The sequence below is a fragment of the Podarcis melisellensis genome, assembly GCF_964234715.1.
Source record: "Podarcis melisellensis genome assembly, chromosome: 9".
NCBI lineage: Eukaryota > Metazoa > Chordata > Lepidosauria > Squamata > Lacertidae > Podarcis > Podarcis melisellensis.
Genome location: NC_138541.1, coordinates 50,064,081 through 50,087,776, shown reverse-complemented (window position 1 = coordinate 50,087,776; position 23,696 = coordinate 50,064,081). Strand labels below are relative to the sequence as shown.

General features: G+C 39.5%; 1 protein-coding gene across 4 annotated transcripts in view; it reads right to left on the bottom strand.

Moving 5' to 3' along the window:
• Positions 1–314: 314 nt before the first annotated feature.
• STOX2 (storkhead box 2) overlaps positions 315–23,696 on the bottom strand; it is a 131,963-nt gene continuing 108,581 nt past the window's right edge. For 3 of the 4 annotated variants that reach the window (XM_081926344.1, XM_081926345.1, XM_081926346.1), the window contains exons 3-4: positions 14,991–17,262; positions 315–6,026 (exon numbers count right to left, since the gene is read on the bottom strand). In XM_081926344.1, the coding sequence (XP_081782470.1) occupies positions 5,831–6,026; positions 14,991–17,262 (2,468 nt within the window). In that variant the 3' untranslated portion in view covers positions 315–5,830. The remainder of the gene's footprint in view (positions 6,027–14,990; positions 17,263–23,696) is intronic. The other variant, XR_014172026.1, reaches the window with a different exon arrangement.

The window sequence follows — 23,696 nt, the reverse complement described above, 5'->3', positions numbered from 1 at the left end:
GACCAGCAGTCATGTATTGAGCCTATCAGGCACTTTAGATTTGAGCCCCATGTCCTTGCAGATCCAAGGCAGACTGTAATATTGTAAGCGACAGGCCTGCTGTACAACATATTTAGTTTAACAGATAATCAATCCCTCTCATGCTATATTTTGTGAATCCATGTCACAAAACACCTCTATGCACACACCCCGTTGGGCTGATCTGGGACCATTTTCATGACATGTTCTTAAAACTGAAATATTGAAACGAATTTAAAACACAGAGGCTTAAGTATTTTCTGCTAATTTCACATGAATGAAAGCGAAGGTGGAACTAGAATGAAAAAAACAGTGTTGTGGCTCCTTAAATACTAACAGCTGCTCTGTGGAATGTGCATGAAGTGGACTGTGGGCCACGAAAGCTGATGCCACAATACATTTATTAGTTTTTAAGGTACCAGAACACTCTTCACTTATGCTGCAAAAGACTAGCATGGCTGTGACATCTCATTATACTTTTATTTCATCCCATTGCCCAAACCCAGCAGAGAAAGCTCGAAAGACAGCTGCAAGAGAGGGCAAACCTGCACTTAGCAACTGGTTTCTGTGTGTGCTCTCTCTCAAAGTGATGCTGTGATGATCACCTGTTAGGCAACGGAAAGTATGCCTTGATTGTCTAATGGGTAAAGAGGAGTATTACATTTTGGAAGCAGAGGGGTATAAATCAAATGAACTAGATTGGGATGATTATCTGTAGGATTATAACTTAAAAGTGATTTATTTATTTAAGTTAATGAAATTAGTTGGAAATATTCCATGGAGGAGCAGAGAGGAATATAAACTACAGCAGTCTCTAATTTACTGAACTCAGCGATTTCACATTTGGAAAAGGCTTGTTCAAAATAAGTATTATAGTATTTCTCTTGTGTGTAGTAATTTTAGTTCTTTTTCACTAGTGAGAATGGCTATGTTGCTGGAAGTTAAAATATTTTGGCACTGTAGTAAGGGCCACTTCAAGGCTCCAAAACGGTTTCTTTTCTTAGACAGCTTAAAAACTAACTTCGTAATGTTAACGCTGAACTTATTTTAAATATTAAACAAATGTTCATTGTTACTAGGCAGTCAAACAAGTAGAATGAGGGAAACCCTGTATTTGAGAGGGTTTGGAACCTGGCTACATTGACTTGGAAACAAGTCATTTGACTGCAATGGAGTTTATTTCTACTAGTTAAGTTTGCAAAATGCTTGAGATTTTCAGGAAAAAGTACAGTAGCAGTGCATTGCCAATCTTTTATGAACTGCTCTTTATAACAAAACTCCCCCCCCCCCCCGCCCGGAAAGCGGTGAGGGAAATAATTGCTACTTCTTCCAATTGACAAATATGGCTGATGATTTACTGAAGGCAAGAATGCTTTTAAACCACACAGCTATTTATGCTAATCTGCCTATTACAATCAGGACTATATTTATTCTGTGTGTCCATGACAGTACCACACATGTGTGGACTGGAATCTGGGTCCTGCATGAGAGTCAGCATCCCACGAATCTCTACAAACAGAGGCTCAAAAATACATAAGGGGAAATCTAATTTTTTTTAGAATGGCTCTGCACACGACTACCAGTGGTTGGGATGTTTGTGGCTTCAATCCTATGTGTGTTTCCCTCCCTCTCCTTCTTCTATAGGTAGCTGATGCAGGGAAAACATATTTATTTCTCAGGAGATGGCTCTTCTTGGTACAGAATCTGGATTACTTTGCTGTAGAATTGGGTGGTTTTTTTTTCCAGGTACAGAACATTCACAGCCCTGACTACAAGAAAGCCAGTATTATTTTAACTAGTTAAAAGGTTCTAACAATACGCTCCTCCAATCTTGTTTTGTATTTCTGTGTGAGTGATAATGGCATGGATTTAGCTGAACAACACCCTAAAAATATACCTAGCACATTTATAGAGAAATCATAGCCTTGAAGGGCAGCTGTCATTCAATGCGCTTATTTTTGTCACCCCCACCCTCGCAAAGGATGCTTCTGAAGATACTTTCTTAACTGTTCCTCGCTCTTTTTACTGTATGTTTAAAGGAAAAACACTCCTACGGCTTATTTGGTGGTTCTGTTATTATTAACACTAATATCAGGATCTCAGACTATTTATCTCATTGTGAAAAATATTGGGCTCTATAGTATTCAACCCCCAAGATGCGCATGATTGAGAAAACTGAGAGCGTATTACGCCAGTGGCCCACTTGGAAGGCAGATAATGCAAAGATTTAAGCTAAACTCTGGCATGATATGTTGCCATAAATGAAGGCAGAATAGGGCCCAAAGAGTTTAAATGGAGGCAGTAAAATACCCGGTGTGTCTTCTGCTAAGCCCCAAACTGCCAATCATATTCCATATACTGTATATATTTAACAGGCTTCTAAAGTACAAGCAACACTAGACTTTCTACCAGGTAGAAACTTCAGCAGAAATGGAAAGACAAAGGACAAATTTGAGCCCCCCTCCCCTTTGTTTATCTAAAAGATTCTATGACCCTTGTATAAAATCTCGTACTACTAAAGCCAAAAGCCAATTGAATACAGTAACAGGAAATCATGGCAATGAAAAATGACTTCATATGCAAGCACCGACACACAAGAGAACGTCATGGCCTATTTCTTCATAAAGTTTTAAACGTCGCTCTTAACAATACCCTTTTAAAAAAAAGACATGTTGCTGCATTTCATCAAATTCATGGAGGTAGTTATATGTGTAAAAAAGAATTTTACCATAAAAGTAACATGTTGTATTATAATAATACATATCAAGTGTGCAAAATGCCGACAGATTTGTGTTGACCCTTTAAAGTTGAACACAACATAGAGATTCAACGCATTCTGGTTCTGTAAACCTTTAAGTTGATACATTAGAAGGATGATAGATGATCAACCATGCAATATAAGGTCATCATGATTTCATCACAGGATAACAGTGACAAAAACACTCAAGCTCCACTCCTGTGAGTATATGTCTATAATCTCAAAATGGACTTTCTTTATATTTCTTTTTGAAAAGAATGCACATTAAGAATGTTTCTTTATGTAAGTTTCATTTATATAACATGTTCCGAGAGCCACATTAACGCTAATAAAATGCCACAAACATATTATTGGCCAATAGCCATGCCAATATTAACAGGACCTTTTAAAAGCTCGTCTTTGGGGACCTTTAAATGTCAACCAAGGGAGAATTTATTGTTAAAACACTGGAATGATGTATTTTGTATAACTGCTTAATGTATCAATTTCAATAATCTTAACTAATGGAAGCATATTTCCCATACATGGTAATATCTTCCTCATTCACATTTTTATACATTTTAATTTTTACTTTCAGTTATTAATTCTGATATCATTCCAGCAATTTTAGTGAATTGATGCATACTATAAATATCAGAGCATATCTCCAAAAAACCACCCCACACATTGCTACTGTATAGTCTTATAGCAATTTCCTGCCCAAAACCTAATAACTCTGGAATCTGCATGTATTAAATATTCTTACCTATGTAAGGAATGAGATTTGTCAGGCAATGCATTTCTAGGTTATTATACCATAGCTTCAAAGGTATTTATAAGGCAGGAGGCCAAGTAACTAACCAACCAAGCAGCATAATAATCTCCATTATATGCACTGAGCCATCTCACTACTTGTAGCAAATAGAATGTATACATGATAATAAAGCAAGTATCTAGGCCTGATCCTTCACTGGTTGTTCCAGATAGCAGGGCTACAACTCAAAGCTTCACAGGACCCAGAAGGCTCAGTGTGCACAATGGGATTTCATGTATGGAGCATTTCCTAACACTAAAGTTAAAGGAAGAGCTCCAGTTTGTTCAATACTAAACACGCATCTGAGTCCCTGCATATGTACCAGGATGCCCTGGATTTGCAATGGACTGATTTACCCTGGTGTAAACTGAAACCAATTGTGCCCAGTGTTTGTAAAGCTATTTAATAAGCACCTGAAAGCTGTTTAAAACTGTTTAAGGTAAGAGTGCACTTTCAGAAGACAACACGGAACACAAGTGAAGCTTGAACAGGTTATACAAATCATCACCAGTACCTGATGAAAATACCGTCTTTAATGGTATGCTTGGTTATATCACCTGGGTATCAACAAAAGACAGATAAGTGTAAATGTTAATCCATACAACAATTTACACTGCTTCTGATCTTTCTTATTGTATTTTATTATTCTACTTGTACCACCATTATGATTGTTTGAAAACAAAATTTATGCAGTACTGGGTTGCATAAATAACAGACAGCAGAATTTGGCCCTTTATGCTTTTCAAGTTTACTCTTGAAATTGCAGGTCTCTCTAAACATTAATCTAGAATACTTTTCTTAAAAAATAGATTACTTTGGATTAGCAATTTCAGGACATACACATTAGATATAATAAACCTGTGGATACAGAACTTCTGCTATCAACTTTGTGAGACTCACAAAAGAGGTAACGCGATGTCTTTTATTGAACTAACCTTTGTTGATGAAAAACTTAGCAAGCTTTTGAGTACATCAATGAATATCTCATTTTCTCAGATCAAACAAATAATCTCTCTCTTCATCAGCGATCCACCTGGACACATTTAAAACTCATGATTATTTTTAAACTAAGTATTTCCATACAATGTTTACTCACAAAGAAATGTAATTCAATAAAAGGCCTGAAGTTTATTAGTCTCTAAATCTTTTCTCTACAGTGTATGCTAGTTTCAATAGCCTAATTTAGGCACTCTAAAAGCTACATAAAATAAAAATATAATATGTCCTTCCATAGAAAGAAATCAACCCTTCAGGCCATAATTCATCATTTGTATCACAAAGAACTTTCTTCTTCTTCTTCTTCTTCTTCTTCTTCTTCTTCTTCTTCTTCTTCTTCTTCTTCTTCTTCTTCCAAATTACTTTGATAATAATAATAATATTAATAATTTGGGGTAACAACTGGAGTGACACATTAAAAAAGTGATCACTTTACTTGCCTTTTATATTTTTAAAAACAAAAAACACCTGTTACCTCTTCTATCACTTAGTGATGTGCCTCAATCAAAGTTAGGTTTCTCCTTCCTCACCTTCAATTCAAAGTCTTATATCCCTGCTTTCAACTAGGGGAAATTAAGAAATAAGTTTTAGGGAAACATCTCATACTTTAAAAAAATCAAAGTAAAAATAGATAACATCTCCATTATTCCCCACCTCTTCCCAAAAACACGACCTCTTTTGACTTACTTTTGCTATGGATTCTTGCAAGATCATGTCATGAAGACTCACAGTGAAAATGACAGATGTATAAATAATTCACAGGTAGAGCTGAGGTCTTTCCTAGACTCATTTCGCATTGTTTTCCCTCAAGGTGACCCTTACCTGTTTACTTTCAACAAAGGCTCAGTTTATAAAGGAAAAGAACCATCTCTGTGGCAAATAGTTTAACCAGTGGTAGGGGGCATCACATATCTGTGGCATTTTAAAATGAAGTTGGCAACTGCATGACATTGAAAATGCAGATTACACTTACAGTGTCTAGACTTTCATATATGTGCTCAGTTACGATTAAGTGAAGCAAAAGTGTACATATTATCCCTACTGCTATTCTCTTGCTACAGAGCCGCAAAATGTGAAAAGCAATACCTTGAAATAAAGATTTCTTTGTTGTCCCTAGCCTATGTAGCAACACAGTTTAGGTAGACACAAAAACTGTGCGGTTGAGATGCCTGGTTTTTCCCCCCTCCAAAAGACGTAAACATCAGTCCCAGCGTCGTAAACTTTGCTGTATAGGATGAGACAGAAGATCTGAGGCAGAAGCACTATCAAACACTTGTAACAGAAGCTTGCAGGCAATTAGCAGGTTTCTGCAGTTTTTCAGTTTCGCTTGTTGGCGGGTCAGCAGTTGCGCGGAAGCTGAACACTGGACCTGCACCACCATGTGCAGGACTGAGAGCTGGGTTCTGGCGCCTGTTGCTTTCAACAATGCTTGACGTGTTGGAAGCTAAGCTCTCACGAGTACTAGAGAGAGAAGGGGGGGAAACAAACACACATATAACAGTTGTACATATATCCGTCTACTTGCCTGCAAGAAAAGGTAACACAGAAGGTTATATAAAGAAATTCCTACTTTTGCATTTTAACAGTAAGCCAAGGACCCTAGTTTAATAAACCATACTGTGCACAAGCCCAATCGCTCCTACTTCTCTCTTGCCTTGACATCAGTGGGTAAAAAAGAACAGCTTAGTGTGATGTCCGATTATGGTTTGTTTCCTTCTTAAAAAAACCAGGATCTCTAGCCAGACTCCAGCCAAGTTTGTTGTTGACTGACAAACCAAAATTCTGGGTTCAGATGCTTCCACATCACAGAAAGTCAAAGTATAGCTTATCAGAGCTGTGTAAACATGCAGACTCCTGGAGAAGAGCTCACAGTTGCTTTTCGCATCCTCTGTCTTTTTAACTCTTGTGATGTGCTAAGCCAAGCCATGTTATGAACTCTGAACTCATGATCAAAATTCTTCAACACTGAATATTAGTATATGTTATAATTAATAATTTCAATACTTTATGCAAGATTTAATAAGTCCTTAATACTGAGCCCATGTCAAGGTGCAGATATTGTCAATTGTTGTTCAAGTGAAGCAAACAATATATCCCTATTGCAGGTGAAATGTAGCACCTTTCCATTCCAGACTGGTGCACTCAAGAACAGGGTTGCCCTGGACCAGACGTGTGGCTGCATGACTGAACTAAGATATAAGAATTACTGCTGTATCACAGGCTCCACTGAGCACAGGCACTTACTGCTCCTTATGTAGCATACAGAACATTTCAGGATAAATCTGAAAAGCCTTTAAAAATAATTTCTAATATATATCATGCTGTCAGCATGACACCTTTCCCATAATTTTATCATGCAACCATGACAAAAGACTGACCTTATCCTTGCCTAAAATATGTGTGGGCCTAAGCATGTTACCAATATTCCTTTCTATATCAAAAACATTGTCTGTAGTAGACAGCAGGTAGTAACTACAGGTACAGCAAGTGATGCTTGGCACCCCCAGGGCGGGGGCAAAGAAAAATGATGTGCATGCATGAACCTACAAGACAATTGTAATAAGTTTGCTTCTGAATTTCTTTACTTTTCCCTTCTGTTACCCTCCCTTTTTTCCTTCTGTGTAAAGCAACATTCACTTTTGTCTGTTATAGTTAAGTATCATTCATGTTTATGTTAAGAATAGCAGTGGCTCTTTTATTTTTCATAGCGTGAAGTAAGAGCTGTGAGTGGAGGGACTCCCTCTTCCCATCCTCTAGACCCCCCTGGGGAACCCAACAAATCTGCTATACCTAGAAATTGGTGTAGAGAGTGCAGCTCAATGGGACACCGTTGTGGGCAACCTGAGGAAGTGGGCCTTGGGCCTGCCCATAAAAAGCAAGTCTAGAGTGAAAGATTAGGGTGCTATTTCCATGAGCTCTTCTTGTTGTGGATGAATTGAGTGTTTGTTTAGACCCTGGGTGAGAACCCAGACACTGAGAGGAAGGACTGTATCTGAAGAAGTGTGCATGCACACGAAAGCTCATACCAAGAACTAACTTAGTTGGTCTTTAAGGTGCTACTGGAAGGAATTTTTTTTGTTTTGACTATGGCAGACCAACACGGCTACCTATCTGTAACTGAGAGGAAGGGTGAGTTAAAAGGCAAATGAACTGATATTGATTTATATACGGTGGAACCTTGGTTCCAAATGGCTTAGATGACAAAGAAATCAGCTCCCGAACGCTGAAAACCCGGAAGCAAGTGTTCCGGTTTCCGAACGTTTTTCGGAAGCCGAGCGTCCAATGCAGCTGTCGGCTATTGTTTCCAGGGCGCCTGTGCCAATCAGAAGCCATGTCTTGATTTCCAAACATTTCAGGAGTCAAATGGACTTCCGGAATGGATTAAGTTCGAGAACCAAGGTTCCACTGTATGTATATATTTGCATTAATTTAACATTTTTGTACGTAACTGTGTATTTTTGAAATATTTTAAGTTGTCTGTTGTTGCTTCAGTTTTCTGCATGCCACCTAAGAGCTATTTTTAGTATATTAAGCAGCATAGAAATTAAATAATCAAACTAATCAATTCCTACCTCAATTCCAAGTTCATATTTAGGCCATTAATATCTCATATGAAGCCATATTGTTCAGCCAATGGTAAATCTTTCCCAGATAACCCAATTGCTTTGCCACAAATAGACTCTTATAGCCAGCCAATTCCTGAAATGCCATCATTCTGCAGTGGCATTTCAACTAGAGAGTGATCATGGTGGAAATATCACATCGGTAATAAAACCGTAAGAATGAACACCCTAGGCACACTTCTCACTGAATATATAGGGGAGATAGGGCATTATGGACTATTGGTAGGAGCTCACAGCACCAGCACCACCAAATGTTGCTGAACAGAGTTGTTGATTGTATAACTCTAAAAAAAAATATTATACCTCACTTAATTTCCAAATAAACTCAAAGAACAAAAGATATAAAATCCCCAATAAAATAAATACTGGTGTAATGTAAAAATAAATAACAAGAATAACAAGAATTAAAATCCCACTAAAATTAAGACAAAGATAAACCAGCAAAGAGAGAACAATCTTTTAAATTAATTAATATTTTTACCAGCCACAAATATAATATAGTGTGGACCTAACACAGCTAAGCTGGCATTCGGCATGTGTTGCACAGGAGAGAAAAGGCCCAAATCGTATTTACTGCTAGTCCTGCTTCCTGGGATTGAAGGATGTAGAGTAGGGCTTCGCATAAATGACTGGCAATGTCGGGAAGAAATGTGCAGAAAAAGGCAGTTCTCAAGGTAATCAGTGCCCAAAAGGTCAACACCAGCACCTTGAATTGGGTCCAGAAACACACCAGTAAACAGTGTGCAGATCACACAAAACTGGCATGACAGAATCAAAATATCGAGCACCTGTCAGCAACCTGGCTACAGCATTTTGCAGCAGTTGCAGTTTCAGAACACTTTTCAAGGGTAACCAACCGCACGTAGAGCACTTTATTAATTACCAGTAGCAATGTTATTGTTATTGCCATTGGCCTTAACAATTTTCATATAAAATTTCTCAAACACAAACTTCAAGGAAGTAAAAAAAGTTATATATATTTTTAACCCAATACATTAATATTACAAATTAAATTAAAGGTATTTGCTATCTTCTCCTTAGATATCTTCCACACCAGCTGTTTTGATCCTTTCCACTTCTTTCTCTCAAAGTTAAAACATATAGCATGTTATAAGGGTCACAAAAGGCTGTAACACCCAGCTGGGTTGTTCCCTGTGAATTACCTTCTTATATTACCTTCCATTCTAGGAGTATGGCAGCCAATGTAAGAATCACTCACTGAAAGGGAGCTTCAGCAATATAAAAATCTAAAAAACCATGTGGTAGCAACCTGGAAGATTGGAAGGAAGTAGAGAAAACATGCTTATTCCTCCCTTCCATCCCAGTTCCTTGACAATATTAGCCTAGATGTTCTAGATGGACAGATGGGTTCATGTCCTAGGCCAACTGTCCATTCTCTCAAAATAGGAACAAATTATGTTTACTTTTGAGTGAATGCAATATAGCTCTTTATATGAAGAAACTGCTTAAGTAACAAATAAAAAGTGTTTATATATATATATATATATATATATATATATATATATATATATATGCAGGTTTTGGTGTCCTCGGGTGTCTTCCCGTGTAAAAGTTGGGGTGTCTAGGCGACGTTTCGACGAGGTCTCACTCGTCATCTTCAGGCTGGTGCTTTCGGCTTCTTGTTACTGGAACAGAGCAGGATCTCAGTGTTTGAGTTCCTATAAATACTGTTGAGGGGGTGTGGTGTATAGCCTCCAATGTTCTGGGCAGAGAGGAAGTTCCCAGGCTAGTGTGCCTTTTCTTCTTTTGTTCCTTAATTACTTGAGGGATATCTTGAGTGATTTCTTGAGTGATATCCTGAGTACCACTTAGGTGGGTCATTAGGTGTGGATTAGTTGCTAAAGTCTTTGTGTCTTGACCTCTTGAACTTTGTGAAGAGTTTTTCTGAGAAGATGGCTGTACTGCACTTAGTTGTGCTCTGGCTTGGCTTCGTGTATAGGGGCGAGCTGTGGTTTTGTGGCCTGTGTCAGCCAGATCTGTGTAGGGATTGCAGGGGGGTGCAGCATCCGGAGGTGCCACCATGGTTTGGCTACTGGATGGTGTCTGTAATTTATCTGTGGAGAGGGTCTGGGTTTGGGTCTGGTGTGGTTGATTGGTGATGGCGTTCTGTGTGCCTCTGGATCTGGTGTCAGTTTTTGTGGGGAGGGCTAATTTCCAGATGTCTGGCAAGCGGGATGTGTCGTCACGCTTGTTCATGTTGTGAGGGTGTTTCTCTATCTCGATGGCTTCCATGATTATTCTCTTGTGGTGATGTTCCATGTTAAAGAGCAATTTGGAATCTGCAAAATTAATTTCGTGTCCTGTTTCTTTCATGTGTTGGAAAAGAGAGGAAGTTTTTTCTTCTTTTTTGACGGCATTCTTGTGTTCTGCGATACGTGCATTTATTCGTCTGTTTGTTTGTCCAATGTACGTGGCTGGGCAGACTTTGCAGGGTATTTCATAGACCCCTTGGTTTTCCAACTGGATTTTATCCTTGGGGTTTCTGAGGATATTGGCTATTTTTTGGTTGGTGCAAAAGGCTGTTTTGATATTGTGTTTATGGAGGATTTTGCTAATTTTATCTGTAGTGCCCTTGATATAAGGAAGGAGGGCCATGCCATTGTTTTCTTCTGTGTCTTGGTTTTTGGGGGGTGTTTCTTTTTGGATTAGCTTCGTAACCCTGTTTTGCTGGTATCCATTGGCAATTAACACATTTGAGAGATTCTGTAACTCAGTTGTCAAGTGGTCTTTGTCAGCCAGGCGTTTGGTTCTGGAGATGAGAGTCTTGGCTACGGAGTTTATTTGTGCAGGGTGGTGGTGTGATTGTGCATGTAAGTAGCGGTTGGTGTGTGTTTTTTTCGGGTAGATAGTGTGTCAAACACTGAGATCCTGCTCTGTTCCAGTAACAAGAAGCCGAAAGCACCAGCCTGAAGATGACGAGTGAGACCTCGTCGAAACGTCGCCTAGACACCCCAACTTTTACACGGGAAGACACCCGAGGACACCAAAACCTGCATTCCTGTACCTGTGAAAATCTACGAAAGCATATATATATATATATATATATATATATATATATATATATATATGCATGCACAGTAGTGTAAATACAGTGGTACCTCTGTAGTTGAACGTAATCCGTTCTGGAAGACTGTTTGACTTCCGAAATGTTCGACAACTAGGCACAAAGGGCTGGCTGCCAAGTCAATGGAGAAAACTGGGGGGGAAGCCATTTGACATCCGAAGTGCATTCGAAAAGGGAAGCAATTACTTCCAGGTTTTCGGTGTTCGAAAAACAAAATGTTCAGCTTCCAAGGCGCTCGAAAACCGAGGTACCACTGTATTTTCTGGCATTCGTCTGCACCAAAATTAGATTGTAACTTTTGCTAATTGCTGGTGCTAATTGCTCATAAAATGTGTATGAAACTATACAAATGGATAGTTAACTACAGTGCTATATGGAGGGAAATGTAGGAAACTGCAGAAGAAATTTAAATCCACGTTCATATACGTAGTTCTTCCAGAGGTGTTAATCTGAATTGGCTCAATTCAGGAGTTTCTCCAAATCCTGTTTTTTTCCCTCTGAGGCTTCTCTTTCAGTTACCTGCTTAGCATGAACCCTAATTTGCTTTGCTGTGTGACTTGTGAACTGGCAAGACAGGCCTGTTCTCCAATCCAGCATGAGAAATTCACCTCAAGCCATGGTTTCCAATCCTGGTTTCGAAGGCAATTACTAACCATGGTTTGCTGATTTTGTTGTTATGGTAAATTATGGATTATATTTAAGAGCAAGGAATCCATTCTGTCTAATCCATGGAAAATACTTACTTACTTACTTATCAAACCTTTATTAGGCATTATGCGAATAAAACCATAAAAGAGAAAATAACATATAAAGGCCTTGAAATATATATAAAAGGGCAGCAGTTGGCTACATACATATATATATATATATATACATATAGAGTCAATGGTTTTCTTTGTTAACCTGCTCCTTGGAGGACTGCTACCAAAAACTCGGCTACCCCGCCGTTACCCTTTGGTCAACGTCGGATAGGTAGAGTCCCACACATTCACCTTGCTGGGGTTCCAGACCACCTGAGAGAGGGGACAGCACGCGTTGACGGAGCGTACTGTACAGTGGGCAATGAAAGAGAATATGCTCTACAGTGTCCGGGACATTCATAGAACATCTGCAGAATCTCTTGTTTCTAGGAATATTTTGATATCTTCCCCTGACAAATGCTGAGGGAAAAACATTCAAACGGGCCAGCATAAAAGCCCTACGTTGGGCTGGGATTATTAATTTAGTGACATAATTGGCTCTGCTATCTAAGATATTTAAATCATAGAATATGGGGGAGCAAATTTTGTTTACAGCTGCCATAATATTTTGTCTCTCGACATCCTTTAGTCTAGTTAGGATATTATGGAAAATGTATTGCTCATTAGAATTGTACAGGGGCTCCAGCTCGATGCCTAAAGATTCAATCTTTTTTTCGAGGTGCTGATACCATCTTGATTTATAGGAGTCATTGAGCAAATCGGCGAGCAGACTTGATGGAGGGCAGCGAAAATGGCAGCGTAACCAGTACTTTATTGAGGTGGACCATGCCCAATATTCCATTGTGTGTATGCCTATTTCTGCACACATTGTTTCATATTTGATCATAGCTGGGAGTCCAAGAATACGTCTCAGAAAGCTAGAGTGAATCTTTTTTAAATCACTGTTATATGCTTGGACCCATAGCGGGATTCCATAGAATATCTGGGATTGCACTTTTGTTTGGAATATCTGATTGGCCGCAGGAATAAATTGATTACCTTTCTGATAGTAAAAACGGGCAACTGCTGATGAGGTGCACTTTGCCTGTTTTATGGCGTTGTGCGATGGGTTGCCCATGGAAAATAATCTGAAGAGAACCTTAGTCATTAACAGACTAAAACCCTTGTCCCACATATACAGAGGGAAAGTGCAAAGAATTCTACCCCAACCATTAGTTTGAAAATCCTGTTGCGTGGCATTTTGCAGGGTAGTAATGCACGGAGATTTGGAAAACACTCACTAAGTTCTTCCCTGAGCCAGTGAAGAATAAAGAAAATAAAAAGAAGGGGCGAAAAAGGTTCTGTCTATGAGAGAAGCAATACAGGAAGCTGCCTAGTATTGAGTTGGAATACTGAACCATCTGTGACAGTTTTGCTGACACTGACTGGCAGTGGCTATCCAGGGTTTCAGACAGGAGATGCTCCCAGCTCAACCTGGAGATGCTAAGGACTGAACCTAAGATCTTCTGCCTGCGAGGCAAATGCTCTCCCTCTGAGCTACAGAGGCAGAGAGATTAGATTACAGAACCTGCAGGACAGAAACAAAAGCCTGCCTTTTACATTCATAATAATATGAATAGCATGTCCATAAAACTGACATTTTTAAAAAAAGCCTTGGTTGAAATAGTCAAATAAAATTGCACCTCCACACACACCCTGGAAAAGGCAGCCATCACCAGACAGAAAGCTTTGCTTCTTTTTCCTCAGGCCTCGTGCAACAGTATAAGATGCAGGTAGTTTGATAGAAGCAATTTACTTTTAACAAAACACGTGCAATAATACCATCCTTGTCTTTGTCTGGTCTCCAAGAGCTATAAACCCAGTAGAAAATAGGCCAATTTGAGAAACAACAACAGAGCTCTGTGGGAGCTGACCAGAAAACAAAGACAACAGCAAGGTCTACAGAAGCTCAGAGAAACCCGTAATTAGAGCCTCCGGCACAGGAATCGAACCTTCTAGGCACAGGCTCCCTGAGTTAACAGCAAGAAGCGGCTGTGAGGAAAGCAAGCTCTCTTTCCAGAGCCAAAGAGCACCAAGATCAAGCTAACAGTGCTATTTCATGCATGACAAATCTCCGACAGAAGATCATTTCCGCGTAGGAAAAATGTCACAGCCTACAGTCTGATCACCAGATCTGACTATCTGTACAACTTCTTGCCTCAGATTAAGAAACAGTGTGGGAGGAACCTGATCTTGTTGAGATCATGCTCTCTTTTCCTCCTGCTCTCTGGCCTCAGAGGACACAAGTCTAGTCTAGCACTGCTAGAGGAAGCAACCGTGGGCTCCACAGGGATTCTTCCCAATGAGTTGTCCTTCCAACATTGGTTGCTCACTACTTTCGTCTTCATTTCAGGATAACTGATAATATAAAGACTATTGCAATCATTACCAGCAGAGACTGTAGGGTTCACTATTCATTGCAATAAAACAAAGAATGACTTGACTCTGCAATCCTATAGGATCCCTTCTATGCTCGAGTGTATAAACCTAGGCAGATAATCCATATAGGCAAGAATTTCACCACACAGCTGCACCATGTTTGAGTATCTGTATCACATCCATTTTTGCCAAAGCTTAAGGAAAAGTATAAGCAGAGCTTGGCTCTGTTGGGTTCATGCTCTCCCTTTTCGGCTCTTCCTTTACCACTTGATGGTACGGTGACGGAGTTCATTCAGAAAGAGTTTGGTTAACTTTCTGAGCTTAAAGGTTAGTTATTTAGCAGAATAATACTGACCTAGTCATCCTCTGAAATAATCACAATTATCCCCAGTTGTGTAAACAACCTCGCAAATGTCTGGTGGCTGCCTGACTTGGGAAGAGTAACCAACCAGCCAGCATAAAGTTAGCAAAGAAAACCTGCTATAAAATGCTATCATTGAATAATAGCCCAGCCTCGTAATACTTAATGCGTATGTAGGACACGATAATTTAAGATTAAAATATTACAGGTTTTGATAAATGAATATTAAGATCTTACCGTGGCGAATTGAACCCACTATCGACGGTGATGCTGCTGCTGTCCATGCTGTCCAGTCTTGCTGAATGTGTGGCTCTCTGGTTGTTGCTGTTTTCCGTTTCCTTTGGAGCAAGGAGAGTCAGATTCTTCTCAAACTTCCTTTGCAGGTCTCTTTCTTTTTCCCGCTCAAGAAGCCACTGCATAGTGCCCACATCATCCCGGTTCTTTTCTTCTTCAGCGTTCTTATTGGTCCCTTCATCAGAATCGTCATCATCTGATACGTTGTAATAGTCAAAGGATGCCTCTTGGTTTCCGGCTGTTTCTTGCTGTCTCTGTGAAACAGGTATGACTTGTGTCACTGAGGTCACCATAGCTTGCTCGAGTTTGTCACATCTGCCGGGCAATGCATCAGAAGGTGTCTTTTGATGAGGTTTTAGTAGTGGCACACTAGGCTTGTGAAAACTGTTCACAGAGAGAGTACTGTGGAGAGGCTTAAAAAGTGTGTCTTTACTAAATATTTCTTTCCTCTTATCAAGGCTACTAGATTCCGTGTTGTGGTGTTGAACCAGTCGGCCATTTGCAATCACTTCGGGGGTTTGGCTAGTTGCAACTGGTCCACCGCTGCTGTTTGGCCCTTTAGGTGACTCCTCTTTGTGCACCCCAGGCTCTCTGGCTATGTGCTGAGACTGCCTCTCAGAGGGAGACACTTTTTTAACGCTTTCTGTCAAAATCACTGTGTCGTGGTCTTCTTTATTTTTCCCCAAAGGTGAAGGAGCAGTAAGTACAGTTTCACTAGAAGTGTTACACTGAAAATAATCATCAATTGCTGATTTCGTTGTACAGGAGTTGAGCTCATTATACGGGGGCAAATTCTCGGCTGGCTTGCTTTGTTCCAAGAGGCTACAGGAAATGGGAGTTTCTGCATTGCCACCAGTCTTTTCAGGTTTAACTACTTCTTTGTAGTTTGCAGATGACATAAGAGCCCTTTGATGACTGAGTGATTGAGAAGGCCTTAAGGTGCTATCGTCAATGTATGTTTGGCTGGTTGTTTGGTCATCTTGACTGCAAGCTTCAGCTATGTCTTCAGGTGTACCTAAAGAAGGAGCACCCAGAGGTCCTTTGGAGTTATCCATCGATCGAGACCTCTCCTTGGCTTTATTAGACCTCTCATTCCTTGATCTTCGGTCCTGCGTATGGCTGTGGCTTCGATGGACCTTAGAATGGGAGCTTCCCCTTGAAGGTTCAGGAAAAGGCATTTCAGTTCTCCTTTTGGCTAGTTCACCAGATACATCCCATTCAGGTGTCATAGGAAAGTGAGATTCAAGAACGTTAGGGCTGCTGTGCATAATGAAATTGTCCCTCTTGTGTTCTATTATGAAACAGCCTTCGCGTGGGGACCTTGTGAGGGGATCATAGAAATCATACTCTCTTTCACCCGGAACGTCCAAATGGGAGCCCTCTGAAGGATCCCCTTTAGAGACCCGAGTTTTGCTATGTGACCGAGATTTCCCATGAGACTTCCTATGACTTCTACTCTTTTTGCTTCTCCCACTATGGTGAGCTGAAGATCCAGCTTTGCTTCGTTGAGCTTTTTCTTCTTCAAGTTTCTTCATTAGTGCAGTGTGCCTCATGACATTTTCCACAGTTAGATCTGGGTTAATACGCCTAATAATCTCCATCTCTACCTCCCTAGGTATAGTGGTAGGGGTATCTTCATCCCTCAAAGGCCATTCTTCTGGAGGAAACTGGGCAGAAAAGTTGGCCAGCTGTTTTGTCTTGTCCTTTTTGAAGCTTAGTCGAAACAATTTTAGCCCAAATTTCTTAGACTGCTTTTCTCCATCCTTAGGCTTTGTAAGTGTCTCTGTTTTATACGAAAAATTTACAGTACTTTTACTTTTTTCAGTGGGTGGCACCTGGCACATGGAAGGGGGGCAGTAGGAGTCCTTGCAGTCTTTTGCTGATTTCCTCTGCAGAGTGGAGGCATGCATGCTGTGCATGTCTTCTCTACAACAATGGCAGGAGTCGCAGTGGTTTTTGGGTAATGTCCGGTCTCTGACGCAGCCCGAGGTGGAAGGCGTTATAGTTCCTTGCTGTGGAGAGGTACACTGAGACCTGTCAGGTATCCTCTCATCCAAATGGTACCATTTACTGTTAGTTCTAATAAGGGATGGTGTTATAAAATAAGTCTGTGGGGTCACAATGAAGTAGCCATCTGGTGTTGGGTATATTTTCCTCTCCCGTACCAGCATGTTTAAGGTATGACGAAGGATTTCTGGACTTGGCGTTGGAACACCTGAAAACAACAGCAAAATGTATTTATGAGTTCCTTTTAACCCTTCCCAAAGTACACAGATCCTTGACATGATAGTTTCTGCTGAGCAAGCAAAACTTGGTCAAGCATCCTCCAGCATGTTTGCTTTTAACCTATCTCTTGCACTTGAGGTCTCTAAATTATTAACTAAAAAGGGAAAGCACTAGCAGAATGTGAAAAAATCCCCTTATTTATTTTCAAAGTGTTGGCGAACCTTAAGGTTCAAAGTTACACCTCCACACCAAGCCCCAGACTAAAAATCTTTATTAAATATTGTGGATTCTTCTCTCTCACACCACTTACCTTGATAAATATTTAAATCCTAATTAGCCAAGTTATTGCATATAACACAAAAACAAGGCAAGAATAAATATGCTGTTTTTGGTATCTGCACATGTATTTAAATAAAGAAATCATATCAGAAAATTAATAACAAATGCCTATGGGGAGGGAAATACACCTTAAAGAAGCAGATCAACATTTCCCTGATTATATCGCAAACTATTACAGTATCTTAAGAAAACTGAAGGTGCAGAATTCAATCTAAAAGAAAGTGTTGTTTCAATATCAGGAGAAAGTCAGATTATGTCAAATTTTTCACACAATACACAGATGGCATTAGATTTTATGAGCAAAAAAGAAATCGTACTTTGCAAAACAATTTTTCATGATCTACTGGACTTCCCCACATCTTCCATCCCCTGCATCTTTTTCAATAAAATAAAGTTACAGCAAATTAATACCTTGTTTCCTGTGTTTTTGTACTTTCCTCAATTGTAAATTAGGTTTAGGGGAAATATTATTAGTTCACAATTCCAACAGTCCTCAATATAGAAACTTTACCCTAGACTTTAGTCATTTCACAATCAGAACTTAAATTCCAGCAATATCAAAAATTTGGAATCTGAAGCTTGTTGTCTAAAAACTTAACAAATTCTCAACATTCACATAACTTATAATGTTTTTGTAAATAGTCCTTAAATTTTTTCCAGTCCTCTTCCACTGCCTCTTCTCCCAGGTCTCGGATTCTGCCAGTCATTTCGGCCAGTTCCATATAGTCCATCAGCTGCGTATGCCACTCTTCCAGCGTGGGTAGCTCCTGTACCTTCCAATATTTAGCTAAAAGAATTCTTGCTGCTGTAGTTGCATATAAAAAGAAAGTTCTATCCTTCTTTGTCACTCTCTGGCCCACAATGCCCAGGAGGAAGGCCTCTGGTTTCTTAGTAAAGGTATACTTAAATACCTTTTTCAACTCGTTATAAACCATTTCCCAGAATGCCTTCACCTTCGGGCATGTCCACCAGAGGTGAAAGAACGTTCCTTCAGCTTCCTTACACTTCCAACACCTTTTATCAGACAAATGATAAATCTTTGCAAGTTTGACTGGGGTCATGTACCACCTATATATCATTTTCATAATGTTTTCTTTCAAGGCACTACATGCCGTGAATTTCATATCGGTGTTCCATAACCTTTCCCAGTCTTCAAACATGATGTTGTAACCAATGTCTTGAGCCCATTTAATCATAGCTGATTTAACTAACTCATCTTGTGTGTTCCATTTAAGCAGCAAGTTATACATTCTTGAGAGCACTTTCGTCTTAGGTTCAAGTAGTTCTGTCTCTAATTTTGATTTTTCCACCTGGAAACCAATCTTTTTATCTTTTTTAAACATCTCTTGAATTTGGGCATAGAGAAACCAGTCTCGCACCTTGTCCTTTATTTTTTCTAAACTCTGCAGCTTCCAATTATCTCCAACTTTTTCTATTATCTCACAATATTTAGCCCAACCACTCTCCATGTTAAGTCCTTTGGTGGTCTTCGCCTCTGTTGGTGACAACCACCTCGGCGTCTTATTTTCAAGTAAGTCCTTGTATTTAGTCCAGACATTAAACAAAGCTTTCCTGACAATATGGCTCTTGAATAATTTATGTACCTTTACCTTGTCGTACCACAAATATGCATGCCATCCAAAAGCATTGTTAAACCCTTCCAGATCTAGGACATCAGTGTTTTCTAGTAGAAACCAATCCTTCAGCCAGCAGAAGGATGCTGCCTCATAGTATAACCTTAAGTCCGGCAGGGCAAACCCACCTCTTTCTTTAGCATCTGTTAGTATTTTAAGTTTTATCCGGGGCCTTTTGCCCTGCCAGACAAATTTCGTAATGTCCTTCTGCCACTTTCCAAAACACTCCACTCTATCCACGATCTGCAGGGTTTGGAACAAGAATAACATCTTTGGCAATACATTCATCTTTACAGCTGCAATTCTTCCCAACAAGGTAAGTTTTAATCTTGACCAGATTTCTAAATCCTTTTTAATTTCAATCCAGCATTTTTCATAATTATCTTTAAATAAGTTCAAATTTTTCCCCGTCAAGTTCACCCCCAGGTATTTCACTTTTTTAGCCACCGTTAACTCCGTTTCTTTCTGAAACTCATCTATTTCTAAAGAAGTCAGATTTTTCGCCAAAACCTTTGTTTTTTGTTTGTTCAACTTGAATCCTGCCACCTGACCAAACTCATAAATTAATTCTAAAGCTCTTTTAGTACTAGATTCTGGCTCCTGTAGTGTTAAAACCAAATCATCTGCAAAGGCCTTCAACTTGTATTGTTTACCTCCGACCTGTATTCCTTGTACCTCCCGATCCTTCCTAATCAAGTTCAGCAGTACCTCCAGGACCGAAATAAATAGCAGGGGTGATAGGGGGCACCCCTGTCGTGTTCCTTTTTCAATTCTGAACTCTTCTGTCACCACATTATTCACTATCAATTTAGCTTTTTGCTCTGAATAGATTGCTTCTATACCATTTTGAAACGCCCCTCCCACTCCCATCCCTTCCAAATTTCTCTTCATAAATTTCCAAGATATATTGTCAAAGGCCTTCTCTGCATCTATAAAAATTAATACAGCTCTTGTGTTCATATTTGTCTGCAATAGCTCCAAAACATCTATAATGTTCCTAGTGTTGTCAGACAAATGTCTACCAGGGAGAAAGCCTGCTTGGTCTTTATGAATTACTTCATTCAGAACTTTTTTAAATCTACTTGCCAGAATGTCAGCAAAAATTTTGTAATCCACATTCAGGAGTGAAATAGGACGATAATTCTTGAGTTGAGTCTTTTCAGATTCCAATTTTGGTATCAAAGTGATGAATGCTTCTTTCCACGATTCCGGAGCCCCCTTCCCCTCCATAATTTGGTTACACACCTCCACTAATGGTTGAATCAAATAATCTTTTAAAACCTTATAATATTTGGAGGTGAGTCCATCTGGGCCTGGGGATTTCCCCAATTGCATGTTCTGAATGGCACTTTCTATTTCCTGCTGTGTTATTCTGTAATTCAGGGTTGTTTGTTTATCTTGGGATAATTTTTTCAATCCATTACTTTTTAAAAATTGAATAATCTCCTCCTCCGCCTGTGGACCTTGAGTAAACAGTTTTTTGAAATATCTCTGGAAACACTTTCTAATTTCTTCTGGTTTCTGAATACTTTCTCCATCAACCTCCAAGTTGGTAATAGAATTCAATTTGTGTCTCTTTTTCAGCTGCCATGCTAATAGTTTTCCACATTTGTTTGCTGATTCAAAAGATCTTTGTTTCATTTGTTTAATTTTCCATTCTACTTCTTGATTTATCAATTTGGCGTATTGTGCTTGATGGAACTTAATGGCATTAGATTTTGAACTTGAGGTAAAACTAACTGTAAGACCAATTCAGAAACGCAACAGGTTGACTAGAGAAACCGTGGAGGCTTTATGCAAAAGCTAGACAAATAAAATAGCTTCACAGTGAATATTCAGTATGAAGATGACAAACAAAGTATCTTAAAGAGATTGTTCTTTTCCATCCCATATGGCTGAATATGCAGCCAAAGAAACTGTGCAGCTGCAACATAAGATGCTACCCAAATTACTGTATTTACATCAATCTAATGCGCCATCAAATCTAAGGCACACCTCAAATTTCAAAACCCTGAAACCAAAAAAGTTTTTGCTGGCAAATATAAATGCGCCATCAAATCTAATGCGCACCCTAATTTTCGCAACGTAATTTGGCCAAAAAAGGTGCACATTACATTTGAGTAAATACACTATGCTATTAAAGGCACATCTTAACTTTTTAAAGCAAACTTACAAGGCATGAAGAAACCATTAGTTACCAAAGAAGACATAATGGATATAGAATGGATATAGATTGGAAAGTAATGGGAATGGGAGGGCGACGCCCACCAAAACCAAGATTCCAAAATAATCTTACAACAACAAATCAAGCTTGTTTCCACCACACATCCTAAGGCATGCGCTGCAGCCATCCCATGCATAATGAAGGCTTTTAGATCACTTTCCTGCTTATGTCTGAAAAAAGTACAAGAAAAAGTGACAGTGTGAGAAAATTTGCTATAAAATGTGTTAGGCTGTGCGAGAATTTTTAACACCATCTTAACGTCATCATACAATCATGAGAAGAAATCCAGTTATTTGAAAAAAGAAAGAAAAAGCTTTCATACTTTTGGGGGGGAATTCAAGCTGTGGAGGCACACTCTAAGTGCATTACTCATTATTCCTTTCTAGATTTAATTTAAACTTAGCACTTTTTGAATTTGTCACCTTTTTCAGTCACTGGAGGGCGAGTGGAAAAGGTGACAAATTTTTAAAGAGAGCTGGATTTAAGCACTGGCTGGAAAGAAAGAACTGGGAGGGCACTTAGGGCATGCTCCCGATTTTCCCTTTTGAATTTGGCATGCCTGGAGTCATGTGGTGAACATGTAGGCAAGGTTTAGGTCAAATGGGGAGGAGGCTTATACGCTATATCATAATAGCTCAAATATGTTAGGATACCATTTCAAAGCAACATTTCCGTACCCTGCAGAAACATCTTCAAAAGGCCTAACAGTACAACAAGAATTAAGTAGCATAACTTAATCGAGCCTCATAATTTATTACAAATGCACAATCCATTTTAGTGCAGTGGCCTGACAATTCTCCCCCTCTCTCTGCACCCTCTTGCCCAATGTGCTACCTTCCACTGTGTTTTAGAGGAGGGGTTGCAAACCTTTTCGGATCAGCATAAGTACCTTGAATTTTGAGAAAGAGCTGCAGGCAGCGGTCACAAAACAGCAGCCATAAGGGGCCTATCGTAATGAAACATTAGAGAGAGCACAGTCATTGCTGATTACTCCTCCCACCCCAAAAACCTCAGGCTTATCATGGGAAGTCAACTATGTCCTGTTGGTACCGATTGTGGAGATCACACAAAATTGTTTTCTCCCCTACCACTTCAGGAAAAATATACAAGGCAGCGACAACGTTAGTTCTCTTACCCACAGACATACGTGCATATCTCTCTCTCTCTCTCTCTCTCTCTCTCTCTCTCTCTCTCTCTCTCTCACACACACACACACACACACACACACCACATAAACATCTCTCAGTGTCTCCCACAAACCACACATAAATGCAGACCACATATTCATACCTACCTACCTACCTACCTACCTTTAATAATAACACATCTCCCTTTCACTGACCACACATTCTGTATATGCATAGGTCCGTCTGTCCCCCCCACAGAGAACTCATACACTTCTCTCTCTGTCTCTCTTCTCCAAGGGCACTTCTCCCTCACATGCATAGGTATTCAAATGTTTTTTTGGTAGGAGGGGAATTTCCAGGGCTACCCCATTCCCCCCCCCCACAGGTGGGTGGGTTCCAAGTAAAATACAGTTCCAAGTAAAATACTCCTGACAGTCAGGAGGAGGCTAATTTCTCGCACAAAATCAGAAGCTGCCTGTACATTCTGCCTCACATCTCACACTCTAAAAATGTTAGAAATCTGCTCTTTAAAAAAGAAGCTGGGAATCTGAGGGTTACAATTAATCAAAACCCCTATTTTAGAGGGTCCTGCAACCTAAAGGTATATCTCTTCAATACTTGCAAAATAATTAATTCAAATGAACCCTATAACCATTGCCTTATATTATACCCATTTTAAAGTTAGAGAAAACTTTATAGGTTAAATGCACCCCAAAGATCACACATAATTCATGTTACTACCATGACTAGCAATCAGTTTAGATAAACTTCTATTAAAATATATTTGTATGTCTAGTTCATCTTCAAAAGCTACCTCATTCCTACACTTCACCAGTAAATTCTTTCAATGATAATAAATAAATAAAACACAGCGAAACCGGAATTTAAAATACTGCCTGACAGCAGTAGTGTTATTTAAGATTATGTAGTGCTTTAATAATTCAAAAGCAAAATCTGTCTGGACACTGAATCATCAGACATGTACATTTTCCACATCTCAAGAAAGTGTGCTGTGCCCTCCACTGAGCTTCCAGACAGAAGATTATGTCTTGTTTGCTGGCCACAAAAGAAGGCTGACCTAAGGTGAACCCAGTTAAAT